The 15,299-nt window shown below is 44.2% G+C and overlaps 1 protein-coding gene across 1 annotated transcript in view; it reads right to left on the bottom strand.

The window, feature by feature from the left end:
- Window positions 1–15,299, bottom strand: part of CACNA2D4 (calcium voltage-gated channel auxiliary subunit alpha2delta 4) — a 162,810-nt gene that overhangs the window by 61,897 nt on the left and 85,614 nt on the right. The window contains exons 24-26 of the mRNA XM_007937030.2: window positions 9,191–9,286; window positions 5,986–6,113; window positions 657–737 (exon numbers count right to left, since the gene is read on the bottom strand). Coding sequence (XP_007935221.2) covers window positions 657–737; window positions 5,986–6,113; window positions 9,191–9,286 — 305 coding nt within the window. The remainder of the gene's footprint in view (window positions 1–656; window positions 738–5,985; window positions 6,114–9,190; window positions 9,287–15,299) is intronic.

Genomic DNA, 15,299 nt, shown 5'->3' with positions numbered 1-15,299 from the left:
TCCTTGGGTTCCTGCATCACACGGGTTGAGGCAAATTGCAGCACAGGATAGTGAACCTGGGCTCTAAAGAGAAATGATCTGAGTTCAAATTTTAGCTTCATTAATTATTATCCATGAGACTTTAGGCACATAACGTTTTTGTGTCTTGGTTTCCTCATCTGTGAACTGAAGCCAGAAAAGTATCAGCATCATTGGGTCACCATGAGGACTAAGTGAGGAAGAGTATGGGAAGCAGTTAACATGGCGTCCAGAATATACTGAGCTTACAGATTCAGGATTTGGGTCACAAGCCAAGTTCTCTCAGTGAGATACTAGAGCTCTCCCAGGACAAAAGAAAAGCAACATGCAGAGGGGTGGAAAGAAGGTCTGGGTTGTAACCTGTTGTGTGAGCATGAACAGATGGCTTAATTTCTCTGGGCTTCACTGTACTCACTCCATAAATTATTTTAGATCTAACTTTATTGTTTTATAAACTAAATGACTTAGGAAGGTTCCACTCCCCCTTATCCACATAATCTACCTGAGAGAACTTACTGCTGGCAGACTGTGGCCCCTGCAGACCATATCTGTTTTCCTCTTTCAATTACTGTGTGCCTTATTCTTGGCTGAGAGTCACAACCTCCTGGGCCTCAGGGGCACCAAAGGGCAGCTCCTACCTGCAGCAATGGCTGTCTTCTTGTCCACTGTCACTGCCACAGCTGTGCTTGCTGTTACTACCACTGGCCCGCCTGGACTATCTGGGGAAACAGAAATTTCTGAGTCACTTTCTCAGCACCTGGGGAAGAGGGAGCAGTTGGGTAGGCTAACACCTATTTCCTTCTTGGAATAGAAGACAGTGAATGTGCTAGGTTCAATTCTGTCTACTTCCAAAAAATCAACCATAGAAAAGTCTATGGAATGTATTTCTACTCTGACACAGATGGAGTCGCCATGAGCTGGAATATAAGTACCACTCATACCTTCCTTGAATGATGGTAAGGGTGTGGTGTGTTTGGGAAGTTGTGATAGGTCCATTCCTATCACCACCAGTCTTTAGGGAGTGTCTCCTAAGGGTTGGATGCTGCCTTGCGTTTCTGTGCAGATATGAATTTTCCAGGGAAGTACATGGCCTCTGGCTGCCTGAACAATGTGGTATGCCAGTGTCCCTATGACACTCTGATTTTTGCTCTGTTTGAGGATAGCCCATTAGTATTTCATCAAGCCCGTCTCTGCTTGCTGCTGCCCACGTCAGCTCTAGGCAGTATCAGCTCAGAATCCTGCTGTGACCCATCCTCCCCACACGTGTCTTCTCCACTGGATTTGTGTTGCATCAAATGAGCCTTTGAGCAATGGACAGGCTGTGTTCCAGGGCTTGGTGGTGGAATGATCCTAGGCTGCCCTTTCTCAGTAAGCATGATTCATAGGTGACACTGATGGTCTGCTCAGGAAGCCAGATGCCACATACTCATCTGGCACGTTCAGATCTGCACAGAAGGCTGAATGGTGCCTGACACATCCATGGCATTCCATAAATCCTGGTTGTTGTTGGGACCAACCCACAACCACCACATTACTACACTCCAAGGTCTTTTGCTTGCTTTGCATTTGTCTCCTGTACTTCTGTGACACATACCCATCTTTTGAAGGGCAAGAGAGCTTGTCTTGAGTTGCCTTTTCCACTGTTTTGGAAGAATCAAGTCATCATTGTTGTTACTATTAGCTGCCATGAAGTGGGCCCCTCATTCATGGACACCCCATGCCCAACAGGGTTGGACCATTGTGTCTCATATGGTTTTCACTGGTTTATTTTCTGAAGTAGATCACCAGGCCTTCCTTTCTAGTTTGTCTTAGCCTGGAAGTTCCCTTGAATCCTATTAAGTATCACAACAGCATGAAAGCCTTCACTGATGAACCAGTAGTGGTTAGACATGAAGTATATCAGCTGGGAATTGAACCCAGGTCTTCTGCATGGAAGGCAAGAATTCTATCACTGAACCACCATTGGGGACATTTTCAGCTCTACATTAAAACAGAGACTCTCTGGTTCTGAGGCGGTACATGACTTAATAATTTCTACCAGTCTGTGGTCTTGGACTAGCTTTTCAAAGTAATCTTATCTACAGGTCAAATTCTGTTACTAAAAATTGCAAGGCAGGGGCCAAATATTATCATGTGATAGCATATTTTTTTAGAATGGTTTTATATCAAATGCTATGTGAAACAGGTCATGAGAATCATGTGTGGAAACTGATACTGTAACAGTGTTAGTCCTAACAGATTTACCTACTGGTATCTGATATATTGGTAAGGCGCTCTGGTGGCATAATTGTTAAAGTATTTGGCTGCTAACCAAAAGTTGGTGGTTCAAACTCACCAGCTGCTCCTCAAGGAGAGATAAGGCAATCTGTTTTCATAAAGATTTACAGCCTTAGAAACTGGTGGGGCAGTTCTATTTTGTCCTATAGGGTCACTATGAGTTAGAATCAACTTGATGGCAGTGGTGCAACCTGATAACATGCTTGGCTGCTAACCAAAATGTTGGAAGTTCTATTTCCAGCAGTGTCTCCTAAGAAAGGCTGCAGATCTACTTCAGAAAGATCACAGCCATCGACAACCCTTTTGAGTACAGTTCTACTGTGACACACATGAGGTTCCATGATTTGGAGTTGACTCAATGACAACAGGTTCTATTGCTAAGATTACCCATCACACCTTGATGAAATAAAATATCTCACAGAAATTTAAAATTACACTTTGATGCTAGGAACGTCTATGTATAAGGTTGTTCTTGATTCTAAGAATGTGTAATGATCAAAGAAGTAAGGGCACACAATGGACCCAACAGTCAGCTTCCTCAGCTGGCCTCCAGATTTGAGCATCTAGAAGACACTGCTGTGGCTGACCCCCTGTAGTATTCTCTAGGCCCATAGCCTGCTTTCCGGGCAGACCTTCTGCTGTGCACGTGCTCCAGCCAGCATAGGTTTTTAGAAAACACCTAAATGAGGGTGGGCAGGCCCTAAGAATGCATTCTCTGGAGACAGCAGGAATTTCAGTATCTGGGCCATGTAGCAGCTACTGACCCTGCACCTGGAGTCAATGAGCAGGCAATCATGAGCTTTTGGGACCCTACCCCAGAGGCTGCCCAGAAGAGGTGAGCTATAGAGAGGAGAGTAATAGGCTGGGGCCACCTGGGCATTGGATTCTGTCATGTGCTACCAGGTTTCTCAGGCACTGACTACAAAAGACAGGTCCATGTGGGCAGACCTCAGCCCACCAGGCCCCAGGCAAAGGGCAACAGTGTCAGTCTGAAGAGGGAGAGGAAAGTCTCCACTCTGCTCACCCCAGAGCCAGCTCCTCCCCTTTTCCTCCTCCTCAAGTTTCCCCCCCATTAAAATGAAAGTGTTGTTGTTTTCTTTCTTTTGGGATAGATGGGAGTGTGCAGAGGTGGCCACGTTTCTCCAAGCGTGTGCATGAGCTAAGCAAGTAAGCGAGGGTGTGAAAAGAGAGCGAGCGCCTGCCTCCCTGCTCAGCAGTCCCCCTTTTTGGGTTGCCAGCTTCCCTCTCTTATCCTTGTGGTTCAGTTCCCCACCCACCCATCCTCCTACCTCACCGCCACAAAAAGCTCCCCAGCAGCCTGCAGGCGTAATCCTGTACAGGCAGGAGTGGACCCATCACCATGGCCTGGGGTGTGGGGGCCTGGGCCTTACCCCAGGGAAGCTCCCCAGGACCCTGTGGGGAATCCCTCCTCAGGGGGCCTTTTGTGCTGCTCCAGATAGTATTGGCCAGGAAGGAAGATCTGCCTCTTTCTGGCTCAGGGTGGGCAGTGAAGGAAGGAGACTTTTACCTTACCTTCATTTGAGAACCTCCCTCATGGCCTTTCACTGGGAATGAAAACACACTTTTTCTCCCCCCACTTCCTGTCCTACATTCAGTGTAGTGAAGAGCCCGGATTTGGTGGTAACAGATCTTGTTCTAGGCTGGCTCAGCTGCTCCCTATATGAGTGATCCTGGGTAGGTCAAGGAACCTCTCTGTAATTCGGTTTCTGTCTGTGTAAAATGAGAGATAATAGCACCTATATCATGCGGTTGTGCAAATGAATGAGTTGTTGTTGTTATGTGCCATCGAGTCGGATCTGATTCATAGTGACCCCTCCTTGGGTTTCCAAGGCAGTATCACTATGGAAGTAGATTGCCCAACCTTCCTTCCGAGGAGTGGCTGGTGGGTTTGAACCATCGGCCTTCTGGTTAGCAGTCAAGTGCCTTAGGCATTAGGATACTAGAGCTCATAATGAATGAGTGATAGATAGGAAAATGTTTTATAAAGCATAATACTAGTTATCGGTGTACTTGGTGGAGGGGAGATGGGCATAAGCCAACGCAAAGAAGGCATCAAGAGGGCCCGGAGATGATCCCTTTTCCTCAGATCACCTCTTCCTCGCTGTCTTGGCCTCTCCAGAATTCACCCCCAGGGTCTTGAGGATGGTTTTGGTGGAAGTGGTAGCTGGAAGGGTTTTGGTAGAAGGACATCTCAGAGAAGAAGTTGTTAAGTGCCATCAAGTTGATTTTGATTCATAGCAACCCCATGTGACAGAGGAGAACTGTTCCATAGGCTTCTCCAGGCTGTACTCTTTACAGACACAGGTTGCCAGGTCTTTCTCCCACAGAGCCATTGGGTGAGTTCAAATTGCCAACCTTTTGGTTAGCGGTCCAGTGTTTAACCGTTGTGCCACCAGGGCTCCTTGTTCCAAGTTGACTCCCCAGATCGCCCCTTTCCTTTTGAACATCTCCCTTCCTCTCTCCGGGAGCTCTGGTGGCATAGTGCCTAAGGCATTTGACTGCTAACCAGAAGGCTGGTGGTTCAAACCCACTGGCCACTCCTTGGAAGGAAGATGGGCCAATCTACTTCTGTAGTGAAACTGCCTCCAAAACCCAAGGAGGGGTCACTAAGACTCGGATCCAACTCGACGGCAGTGAGTTTGGTTTGGTTTTTTGGTACTCCTCTCTCTACCTCCTACTCATTGTTTCTCCTCCCACTGGGATGTGGATCCTTTCCAGGCCTGCTGGCTCCACTGTGGCCTGGATCTGCATCTGCTTCCCCCTACAGATAACCTGGTGGAAGTCTGGCTCTATCTCAGAGTCATGGGCCCCTGGACAACCTCTCAGGGCCTCAGTCACTCCATGTGTAAATCAAAAAGCGAAGGTCAAAGGGGCTTGAAGGTTCCTTTTGGTGCTAACAATTCTATGACTCTCTTGGTGATCCTTTTTTTTTTTTTTCCCTTGGCCATTTTTCCAGAGTGGGAGCTGGGGGTTGGAGATAAGTGCCTGCCAGCTCTGAAAATCTTCCTGGTCCTTGGAGTTGGAGGATTCTTCCTGGCTTGGTTGGGGGAGGCCCAACTTTGGCTGCCTTTTCTCATACCCTTAGAGCTATCTGCTACCTGTCTGCATACTCACTCTTCCTGCCAGCTGTGAGGGGCTTCACTGACTCCGAAGTTCCTCAGGGCAGGCCAGGAACTGTGATGCTGGCCCTGAGAGATTTCTAGGGGAATGGAGAGCAGGTTGCTTTCTTTCTGAGATGAGCCATGGTGGGCCTGCAGACTTGGGCAGCATAGCAGCCCCTGAGTTACTCTCATCTGATTTAAGGAAATTCCACGACACTAAGATTTTTAGAGACAGATAAGTCTTAGTGATCAGCTCTTCCAATTCTATTTATATTTAGCATTCTCTTGACTTTTTGGTCAAATCTCTTTCCTTAATTCCATCTGGATTTTCAAATGCCGACTTTGACTGCTGGCCAGATATTAAAATGACCAGTTCCAAATTCAGGGCAGGAATGATCTTTTCAAGCAGCTAAAGTGTGTCAGGAGGGAAGGGAGAAAAGGAACTCCTTGGGGTCTGGGCATTCTCTCCCTTATTGCCTTACTGTCTCCCACCAATGGTGTAGAGGCAGGAGGGGCATCCCGATTTTGGCCCCTGCCCCAGAGTACCTACATATTGTATGTCAATTACCTGATGCCTCTGCTGAGCGGAGATTGAAGACAAAGCTGCCGGCAGGCTGCTCAGCAGCTTGGCGGTACCACAGAGGGAAGTGGTTCATGGTGAATATACTGGTCTTGTCTTCAGGAGTCAGGAACTTCCTGCAAAGAGAAAGATTTGTACCTTCCCCCAAATCTGGAACTCTGCTCACTCCTTTTTTCTTTTCTCATATCAAGTCATCTTAGCTGGGCCAAGAGAATGGTTCCTCAATGTGCTTTTTGCAGAGTTGCAGATAGCCTGAAAAAGTTGTTGTTATTGTGAGCTGTTGTGGAGTGGGCCACAAATGATGGTGACTCCGTGCATGCTGGGATCATATGATTGTGATCCATAAAGTTTTTATTGGCTGATATTTGAAACTAGCTCACCAGGCCTTTCTTCCTAGTCTCTTTTAGTCTGGAAGCTCCACTGAACCTTGTCCAGCATGATAGCAACACACAAGCCTCCACTGACCGACAAATGGTGACTGCACATGAGGTACATTGACTGGGACTCAAACCCAGGTCTCCCCCATACAAGGTGAAAGTGCTATCACTGAACTACCGCTGCCTGTAGTTTGAAAATATTAGTCCCTAAATTGGTACTGCCCCAGAAAATGTTCCCTAGTAATTCTGGCCTTTTCCAGAAGCAAAATGGTGTTGTAACTGATGGCACATTAGTAGCTAAGAAAGGTATTAAAAAAACAAAACAAAACAAAAAAACCCCAACTCATTGCTGTCTAGTTGAGTCCAACTCATAGCAACCCTCATTGTGTTTCTAAGGTTGTAAATCTTTATGGAAGTAGATTACCTCATCTTCCTCCTGTGGAGCAGCTAGTAGTTTGAACTTTTGACCTCTGGTTAGCAGCCAAATGCCTTACCCACTGTACCACCAGAGCTCCTTAGGAGAGGTATAGAGTCTGTATTATGAGGCAACGCTTTCCATTTGTATGTAAACTCTTCTGCCTGCAGGGTTTATTTCATTTGGGTATAGCCTAATGTCTTTTTGTCTGGCTCACTGAAATGTCTGAACAAGGAAATTACACAGCCAACTCTATCATTGTCCTAAAAGAGGGGCATAAATTCCCAAAAATGGTTACTTCAAAAATTATTGCCTCGAGGTTTTAGACTGCATTCTGAGTTTTCCTGTTTTCGGAACAGCTTTACCTTACTAATTATGGTTCTGCATTCCCTGAACACACACCAGCCGACAGAAAGGAGTGTTGGTCCAGAAGCCGAGTGGGAGGGAGGGCGAAACTGGTGGGGGATTAAAAAAGTTACTGTGGATAATCCACAAGGTGGATAGTTAAGATTTAACAGCGATTGACCTACATATTGTATGTACAGATCTGTCTTGTTGCACAATCCGTGGGTGGCCATTCACGTCACGGTTGGGGGGTGAACAGCGCCTTCTGGAGGTGTATGGTGTATGTGTGGCCATATGCGGTAGCTGTATTCATAGGAGGCAAAGGTCTCTGCCAACTCAACAAGGTCTGTGTGTATTGAGGGCCTCTTCCACTCTTGGAAACTCTATAGAGAGGGTATAGGGGAATATCAAGAATGTTTCCACGTCCCTCCTGCCTACAGATGTGGTTTGTCTTTTCCTACCCTTACCAGGTAAAAAGACATTAAAAGAAACCAAACAAAACCCCAAACTCACTGCCATTGAGTTAGTTCTGACTCATAGTGACCCCTCCTTGGGTTTCTGAGGCAGTATCACTACGGATGTAGATTGCCCAGTCTTCCTTCCGAGGAGTTGCTTGTGGGTTTGAACCACCAGCCTTCTGGTGAGCAGTCAAATGCCTTAGGCACTATGCCACCAGAGCTCCTAGTAAAGACATGACACATGATTTTCTCATTGGGGTGGAAGATGAAGGAATGGAAAACACAAGGGGATGAAGAAGCATGAGTGGGTGGTGAGTTTGGAGAAGGAAAGCTCCCTACCACAGATAGGGACCTTAAGGTGAATCCACACTGTATGTATGCACTGGCTCTGGTCCTTTCTGAGTCATTTGCTCTGTCTCTTACAGGGAAAAGGAGCAGAAGTGGGTCAGCAAAACACCTGTCATACATACAATGAGAGGAGGTGAAGAGGGGAGGAGGGGAGAAAAGAGGGAGGAAGAGGGAAGAGAAACTTGTTTTCCTAGAATGCCTCAACTTTGCTTAGCAAGTGTGGATCTGTCACAGACTGCTGGGAGAATCTCAAACATGACATTCCATGGCTAAATGTACTTGTATTTAGCATAGTGTGGGTGGAAGGCGAGGACAGTAACCCCTTCAGCAGTTTTCCTACAGGTGGCTGGTTGCCCTGACCCATCGCAGCCTCATGCTGTGGAGCAACAAGAGCCCCTCCTCCCCAGCACCCTTCTCTGGACTCCCACCCTCCTTTTGCTGCAGCACCCAGTGAGGTGGGCACCCTGGGCAGCCTGGTCTCTAGGCTCCTCAGGCTTCCCCCAGAACCTGGGGTTTGCTTAGAGTGGGGTTTCTTTATTATGGGGGGCTGTGCTGTACATTGTAGAATACTTAGGAGCACCCTGGCCTCTACCCACTAGATGCCAGTAGCACTCTCCCCAACCCTGTGACAACCAAAAATGTCTCCAGACTCTGCCAAATGCCCCCACTGTAGGAAGTTGCAGAATCATGCCCATTCGAGAACTACTGCCTTAGACTCCACAGAAGTCATACCTGGGATCCTATCAGATTACAGTAAGAATCACAAATGGCCCACTCTGAATTAGGGAGTGGGTTGTCTGGAAAGCTTCCCATCTATAGGGCTTCAGTAGTAGCTCCTCTTCCCTTAGGGGATGGGAAAAGTGTGTACCAAGGAGAGGACACAGCCAGAATATTTAGCTTGTCATAGAGACCAGTCTCAGAAGGGAGAACAATGTCAGGGTTTTTGTCAGTGGAAGTGAAATCTCTGATCAACTCTCCCAACTTCAAGATCTCGGCAACTGTCTTCCCCCATTAGTCATACCTCTCCTGGGGATGTCTCCAGGATGTGTTTAAGCCTGGATGGAGGGGTAATTTTCATTCTCTCCAGTATGCAAATCCTAGCTCTTCTACTAGCCCTGGTTTCCTGAAGGCCTGGTACACTAGAGTTCAAGTCTCCTTCTGTCCATGTGTCATAGACACACGCCAGAGGACTTTGTCCCTTCCTGCCCCTACAAGGGTCTCCACTCCCTGAGCTGGCCAGTAGGACTCACTTGTCAGAGACCTTCTCAGAGCCCACGAACAAGCTGCTTCTAAGGAGGCCAGCCCGTGTGCCCAGGAACGCCATGTCCACCACGTCCTCGGACTCTCTGTGAAGCAGACAGAGCAGGAGTAATTAACAGCTGGAGCTGGGGCAGGCCCAGAGGAGGGCTGAGAGAGATTGCAGGGGAAACCTGAAACGTTTTTGAGCCTTCCCATCTCCTAGTTGTTGGGCTCTGTCTGACTCAGGGGAAAACCTTCTAGGAAGGCTGATGTCTCAGAGTTACACACACACACACACACACATTCACAAGCCACTATTAGCATTATGTGTTACATCAGGGAAAATGGGCTTCCTCAGGCAGCACCTCCCCTTGTTAATTGGATCCCCTGGGCCCCTGTATCTCTGCGTTTTCATATATAGCTTCTAATTTGTTGACTTGGCTTTTGGGGGAGTTGGATCTAGAAGACATGGAGGGCACTCAGGCAGAGCTATTTTGTCCTGGGGCCTAAGGAATAGTAACTTCTCATAACCAACACTCACATAGAACCTCACAGTTTTAAAGCACTTTTCACATATTTACCTTATTATTGAAATGTGAAATGAGGACTAGGAGGAGACACTGACTACACGTAAGAGAAGTCCCAGTGGACTTCATAATCTCACCAACAAGATTTGAAAAAACAAATATCTGTTATCCAGCTAGAGTTTAATTTTTTCTCACAGTGTCAAGCAATAATGCTATGACTGAGGGCACCCGGAGCTTGAAAATGTGCAGGGCCAATCACTTCTAACTACATGAATATTCTGGTCTGAAGCCCAATTTGTTTTAGGCTATTATCCAATTATCTCAGTGCCTGGATCTGTGGGTTTTAATGAGTGTGCAAGGTGGGTATTACCCAAAGCATTGCCAGAGAAGCATCTATTCTTTAAGTTCCAGATGTTAGGCTGCTGAGGTTTCACTTGAGGAGGGTATGTAGAGGCTGTACCAGGCAATGTCCATGAGTAGACTCAGGAACTGAAATAAAATATTTGGCCTAGAGACTGGGAAATCACTGAGGAAAAGGGTCTGGAGATGCTGGTCGGGGCCTCCCCATTCCAGGGTGTGCACCGCAATCCTCTGGGGACTTAAACATTACAGATCTGTACCCTATGATAGACCCATCCTCATTGAGAATGGAGCCAAAGTGCAAGTATATCTTTAAAAACTTCCAGATCCAATTTTCTACTCAAAAGTAGCAAGAACAGTACACCAATGTTCATTCTAGCATTAATCACAATAGTCAAAAGGTAGAAACTACCCAAGTGTCTATCAACAGATGAATGGATAAACAAAATGTGGTATATCCATACCAACCAAAAAATAAATAAATAAAATAAACCAAACCCATTGCTGTCTATTTGATTCCGACTCATAGCGACCCCCATTGGGTTTCTAAGGTGGTAAATCTTTATGGAAGTAGATTGCCCCACCTTCCTTCTGCATAGTGGCTGGTGGGTTTGAACCACTAACCTTCTGGTTAGCAGCCAAATGCCTTAGGCACTATGGCACCAGAGCTTATATCTATACAGTGAAATATTATTCAGCCATACAGAGAAAGGGAGCTCTGGTGGTGTAGTACCTAAGGCATATGACTGCTAATCAGAAGGCTGGCTGTTCAAACCCACCAGCCACTTCTCAGAAGGAAGGTTAGGAACCCAACAAGGGGTTGTTATGAGTTGGATACGACTTGACGGTAGTCAGTTTGGTTTTGGTTTTATACAGAGCAAGGGAGTTCTGATACACGTTATGACATGAATGAACCTTGAAGACATTATGCTGGGTGAAATAAATCATACCCAAAAGACAAATTTTGTGTGACTCCACTTATCTGAAATACCTAGAATAGGCAAATGCGTAGAGACAAAGATTTATTAATGGTTGCCAGGGCCTGAGGGCAGGAAGGAATGGGAGTTATTGCTGAAGGGGTATTGAATTTTTGTTTGGGGTGATGAAAAATTTTTGGAAATGTATAGTGGTTATGATAACGCAACTTGGTAAAAGTAATTAGTGTCACTGAATTGTACACTTAAAAATGGTTAAAATGGCAATCTTTTCGTTGTATCTATTTGCCACAATGAAATTAATTTTTTTTTAAAAAAAAGTAGTGACAATAGCCCTGGAAGAAGTGCAGCCAGAATGCTCCTTGCAAGTGAGAATGGCCAGACTTCCTCTCACGTACTTTGGTCATGTAGTCAGAAGGGATCAGTCTCTGGAGAAGGGTATCATTCTTGGTAAAGTGGAGGGTCAACGAAAAAGGGGAAGACCCTCAACAAAATGGATTGACACCGTGGCTGCAATGATGGGCCCAGGTACAGCAAGGATTGTGAGGATACCACACGACTGGGCAGTGTTTTGTCCTGTTGTACATAGGGTCACTATAAGTCGGAGCCAACTCGACAGCACCTAACAACAACAACAATAGTATTTTGACCCTCAACCTAATTATAAATCAACTTCAGCAATTACCAACTCATCGCCAATTTTGTTTCTTCTACAACATCCTCCCACTCACAACTATATTATTTTGAAGAAAGTCTCAGGTATAATTTTATCTTTAAATATTTTAGTTTGTATGATCGAAATACAAGGATTTAAAAATAAAACAACCTCAATATCATCATCACACCTTTAAAACCCCTTACACTTCCTAATATCATAAAAAAATCCAGTCAGTCAGCAAATTTTTCCAACTGCCTTATAAATTTTTTTAACAGCTTGCTTCAATCAGAATCTGACAAAGGTCTATGCATTGCAACTGGTTGATGCTGTCTCTCTGTTTACCTTAATAATATATTAGTATATAATTATATTAATGTTAATATAATTTTATATAATAATATAAAGGAGCTCTGGTGGCACAACAGTAAAGTGCTTGGTGATTCTAACTCATCCAGCGACTCCATAAAGATTACAGCCTAAAAAACTCTATGGGACAATTCTACCCTGTCATATGGGGCCACTATGAGTTGTAAATGACTTGAGGGCACCCCACAATGACATAATATAATAATATCATATGTATTTTATTTGAGATATAATTCACATACCATGCAACTCATTTAAAGTGTACCATTTAGTGGTTTTTAGTAGATTCACAGAGTCATGTGACCATCACCACTATCAATTTTATTTACATTTGTATCACCCCAAAAAGAGACTCCATACCCCTAACAGTCATCTTTTGTCCTTTTATAACCTGATTCCCTTTCTCTGTTCTCTCTCCCTCCCATCTTCTGTTATCCTTGCAATTTCTCTGCTGAACAAATTAGGTCACCTTTTTTTTTGTTTATTGCTTCATTTAAAAATATGTGTGTGATTCTGAAAATACATTTGTATTTCCCTCTTTTTTTAGATAAACAGTAGTGCACTAATGTTTCTCTACTTTGCTGGATCTATTCCATGGCACTAAATAGAGATATTTTGCATTTTTTGCAGCTGATCCATTATGTGGGTCTACCAGAGTTTTTCTTAAACAGTCCCCTCCTGATGGACACTTATATTGTTTCCAGTCTTTCACTGTTACAAATGGTGTTGTGATAGCTATCTCAGGCCCATGTCTTTCCATAGTTTTGCCACTGTATCTTTGGAATAGGTTTCTAGAAGTGGGATCACTGAGCCAAAGGGTAAATGCATATGAAATGTTGCTAGATATTATCAAATTCCCCTCCACAAGATTTGAAACATTTTGATTCCCATGGACAGTAGATGAGAGCGTTTGTTTCCCCACAGGCTCACAACAGTGTGTGTTGCCAAACTTAGATGATTATCCATCTGATATGTGAGAACTACAATCTTGTTGTGGTAGTTAAACTTGTATGTCAACTTGGTTGGGCCTGGCTAAGTGGCTGAGCAGCTGATCGTAGTTATTCCCCATGATGAGACTGCCAATCAGCTCCATGGTGGGATCTATCACAAGCAGCTGAGTAGCTGCTTTGGGTAAGTGGTCTGCTTCCTGTATATAAGAAGCAGCTTTGGGAACGGCCTCTAACTTCTGGCACACTTGAACCCTGCGTGTACTTGTGTCATTGTTCAGCAGCCTGCCATGCTCTGCTGACCTTGGGACTTTCAATGGACTTGAATTAATGGCCTGCTGTGTGGTTTGGTAACATCGGGACTGTGCCATTTTATTTGTCGACCTTGGGCTTGTTAGCCTCAGCAGCCAGTAGCTGCCTGAGTGAAGAGATGCCTCTAGCTTCAGTAGGCTGGGAGCAAGAGCAGAGCTGAGGCCCAAGGTTGAGGGGCTTTCACACAGCCCCTTGAGGCTGGCACTTGGACGTTGGACTTCTAGCCTCCCGAAATGTAAGAGAATAAACTTTTGTTTGTTCAAGCCATCCCATTTGAGGTATATTCCTGTCAGAGCGGCACCAGGTAACCAGAACAGTTGGTATAGTTTTTATTAGCATTTCTTTTATTATGAGCTCAGTGGAACACTTTTTCATGTATTTAAGAACTGTTTGTATTTTTTACCCTGTGAACAGTCTGAATCTCTTGTCTACTTTTCCTATAATGTGGCTGGTTTTTACTTTTCCGTTTTTGGGGTGGGAGCTCTGGTGGCATAGTGCCTAAGGCATTTGACTGCTAACCAGAAGGTTGGCAGTTCAAACCCATCAGCCACTCCTTGGAAGGAAGATTGGGCAATCTACTTCCATAGTGATACTGCCTTGGAAACCCAAGGAGGGGTTACTAGGAGTCGGATCTGACTCAACGGCAGTGAGTTTTTTTGTTGGGGGGGAGGGTCCTTTATCCCTCCCAAGTATATAACATTGGTACAGTAACTGTTTATCTGTTTTTAAAGTTACAAATATTTCCCCCAGTTTGTCATTTCTCGTTTTATCTTGCTCATGTTTTATTTTTGCCATACAAACCTTTTTATGTTGTCAGATTTATCAGTTATTCCTGTATTGCTTCTGAATTTTGAGACATTATTGAGAACATCTCTCTACTCCTAGATTTTAAAGCAATTTGCTTGGTTTTTCTTTTAGTACTTACATGGGTTCATTTTTCACATTTAAATCTCTGAGCCATTTGGACTTTATCCAGGTGTATGGTGTGAGGAAAGAATTCAATTTTATCATTCTCCATATGGCTGTACAGATATTTCAAAACCAATTACTAAAAAGTCCATCTTTTCCTCTCTGATTTGCCATGCTGCCTTGATTATATACTAAATTTCCACATATAACTAAATGAATTTCTGGATTTTCTATTCTGCTATGTTGGTCAGCTTTCTACAGTATTTTTATGCAAATAACACACGTGTTATATGGCTTTTGCAAGCCATGAAACCCCCTTGTACATTAGTTTCCTATGAGTGCTATGCAAGTTATATGTGCATGCATGGCATTTACATGGGCATGTTATATGTAAAAAAAATATAGTACCCATATACCAATATCACCTTTATAAATTTTGTAATATATTTTAATCTTTGGAGGACCACCTTCCTTTCTCAAGCTCTTCTTGCCTGTTCTTCCAAATGAAATTTATGATCAATTTGACTGGCTCTAGAGAAGTACTTGGTGGCATTTTTAGTGGGATTGTATTAAATGTATAAATTATTTTATGGAGGATTAGTATCTTTATGATGTTGAGTCTTCCTATCCAAGAACAGTATATATATGCCTTCCCATTTGTACAAGTCAACTTTTGTGTCTTCCGGGACTGATTTATAAGTTTCCTTCCCTAGGTTTTTTGAAGGAGCTCTGCTGGCGTTGTGCCTAAGGCATTTGACTGCTAACTTCTTCGTAGTTATGCACAGGTATTTTATTTTATTTTCTGCTTTCTAAATAGATCTTCTCATATTATCTCTTCTATCTGGTTTGTGTTTGTATAGAATGTTGTTAGTTTCCATTGCGTTGAATCTGATTCACAGCGGTTGCTGTTCAGAGTAGAAGTGCACTACACAGGTTTTTGAAGCTGTGACCTTTTAGCAGCAGATAAAGGTTATTAATTTCTGAATGTTGAGATTATAACCTGCCATTTTACTAATTCTCTTATTGTTTTAGTAGTTTTCCTATTAATTCTTTTGGGGTTTCCAATAATAATATCATTTTTGTTGTTGTTGTTAATTGTCACCAAG

The sequence above is a fragment of the Orycteropus afer genome, unplaced genomic scaffold (genome assembly GCF_000298275.1).
Source record: "Orycteropus afer afer isolate SDZICR_OR568_19922 unplaced genomic scaffold, OryAfe1.0 scaffold00040, whole genome shotgun sequence".
NCBI classification, from domain to species: domain Eukaryota; kingdom Metazoa; phylum Chordata; class Mammalia; order Tubulidentata; family Orycteropodidae; genus Orycteropus; species Orycteropus afer.
The sequence above is the reverse complement of the archived record's forward strand: the minus strand, read 5'-3'. Positions and strand labels throughout refer to the sequence as shown.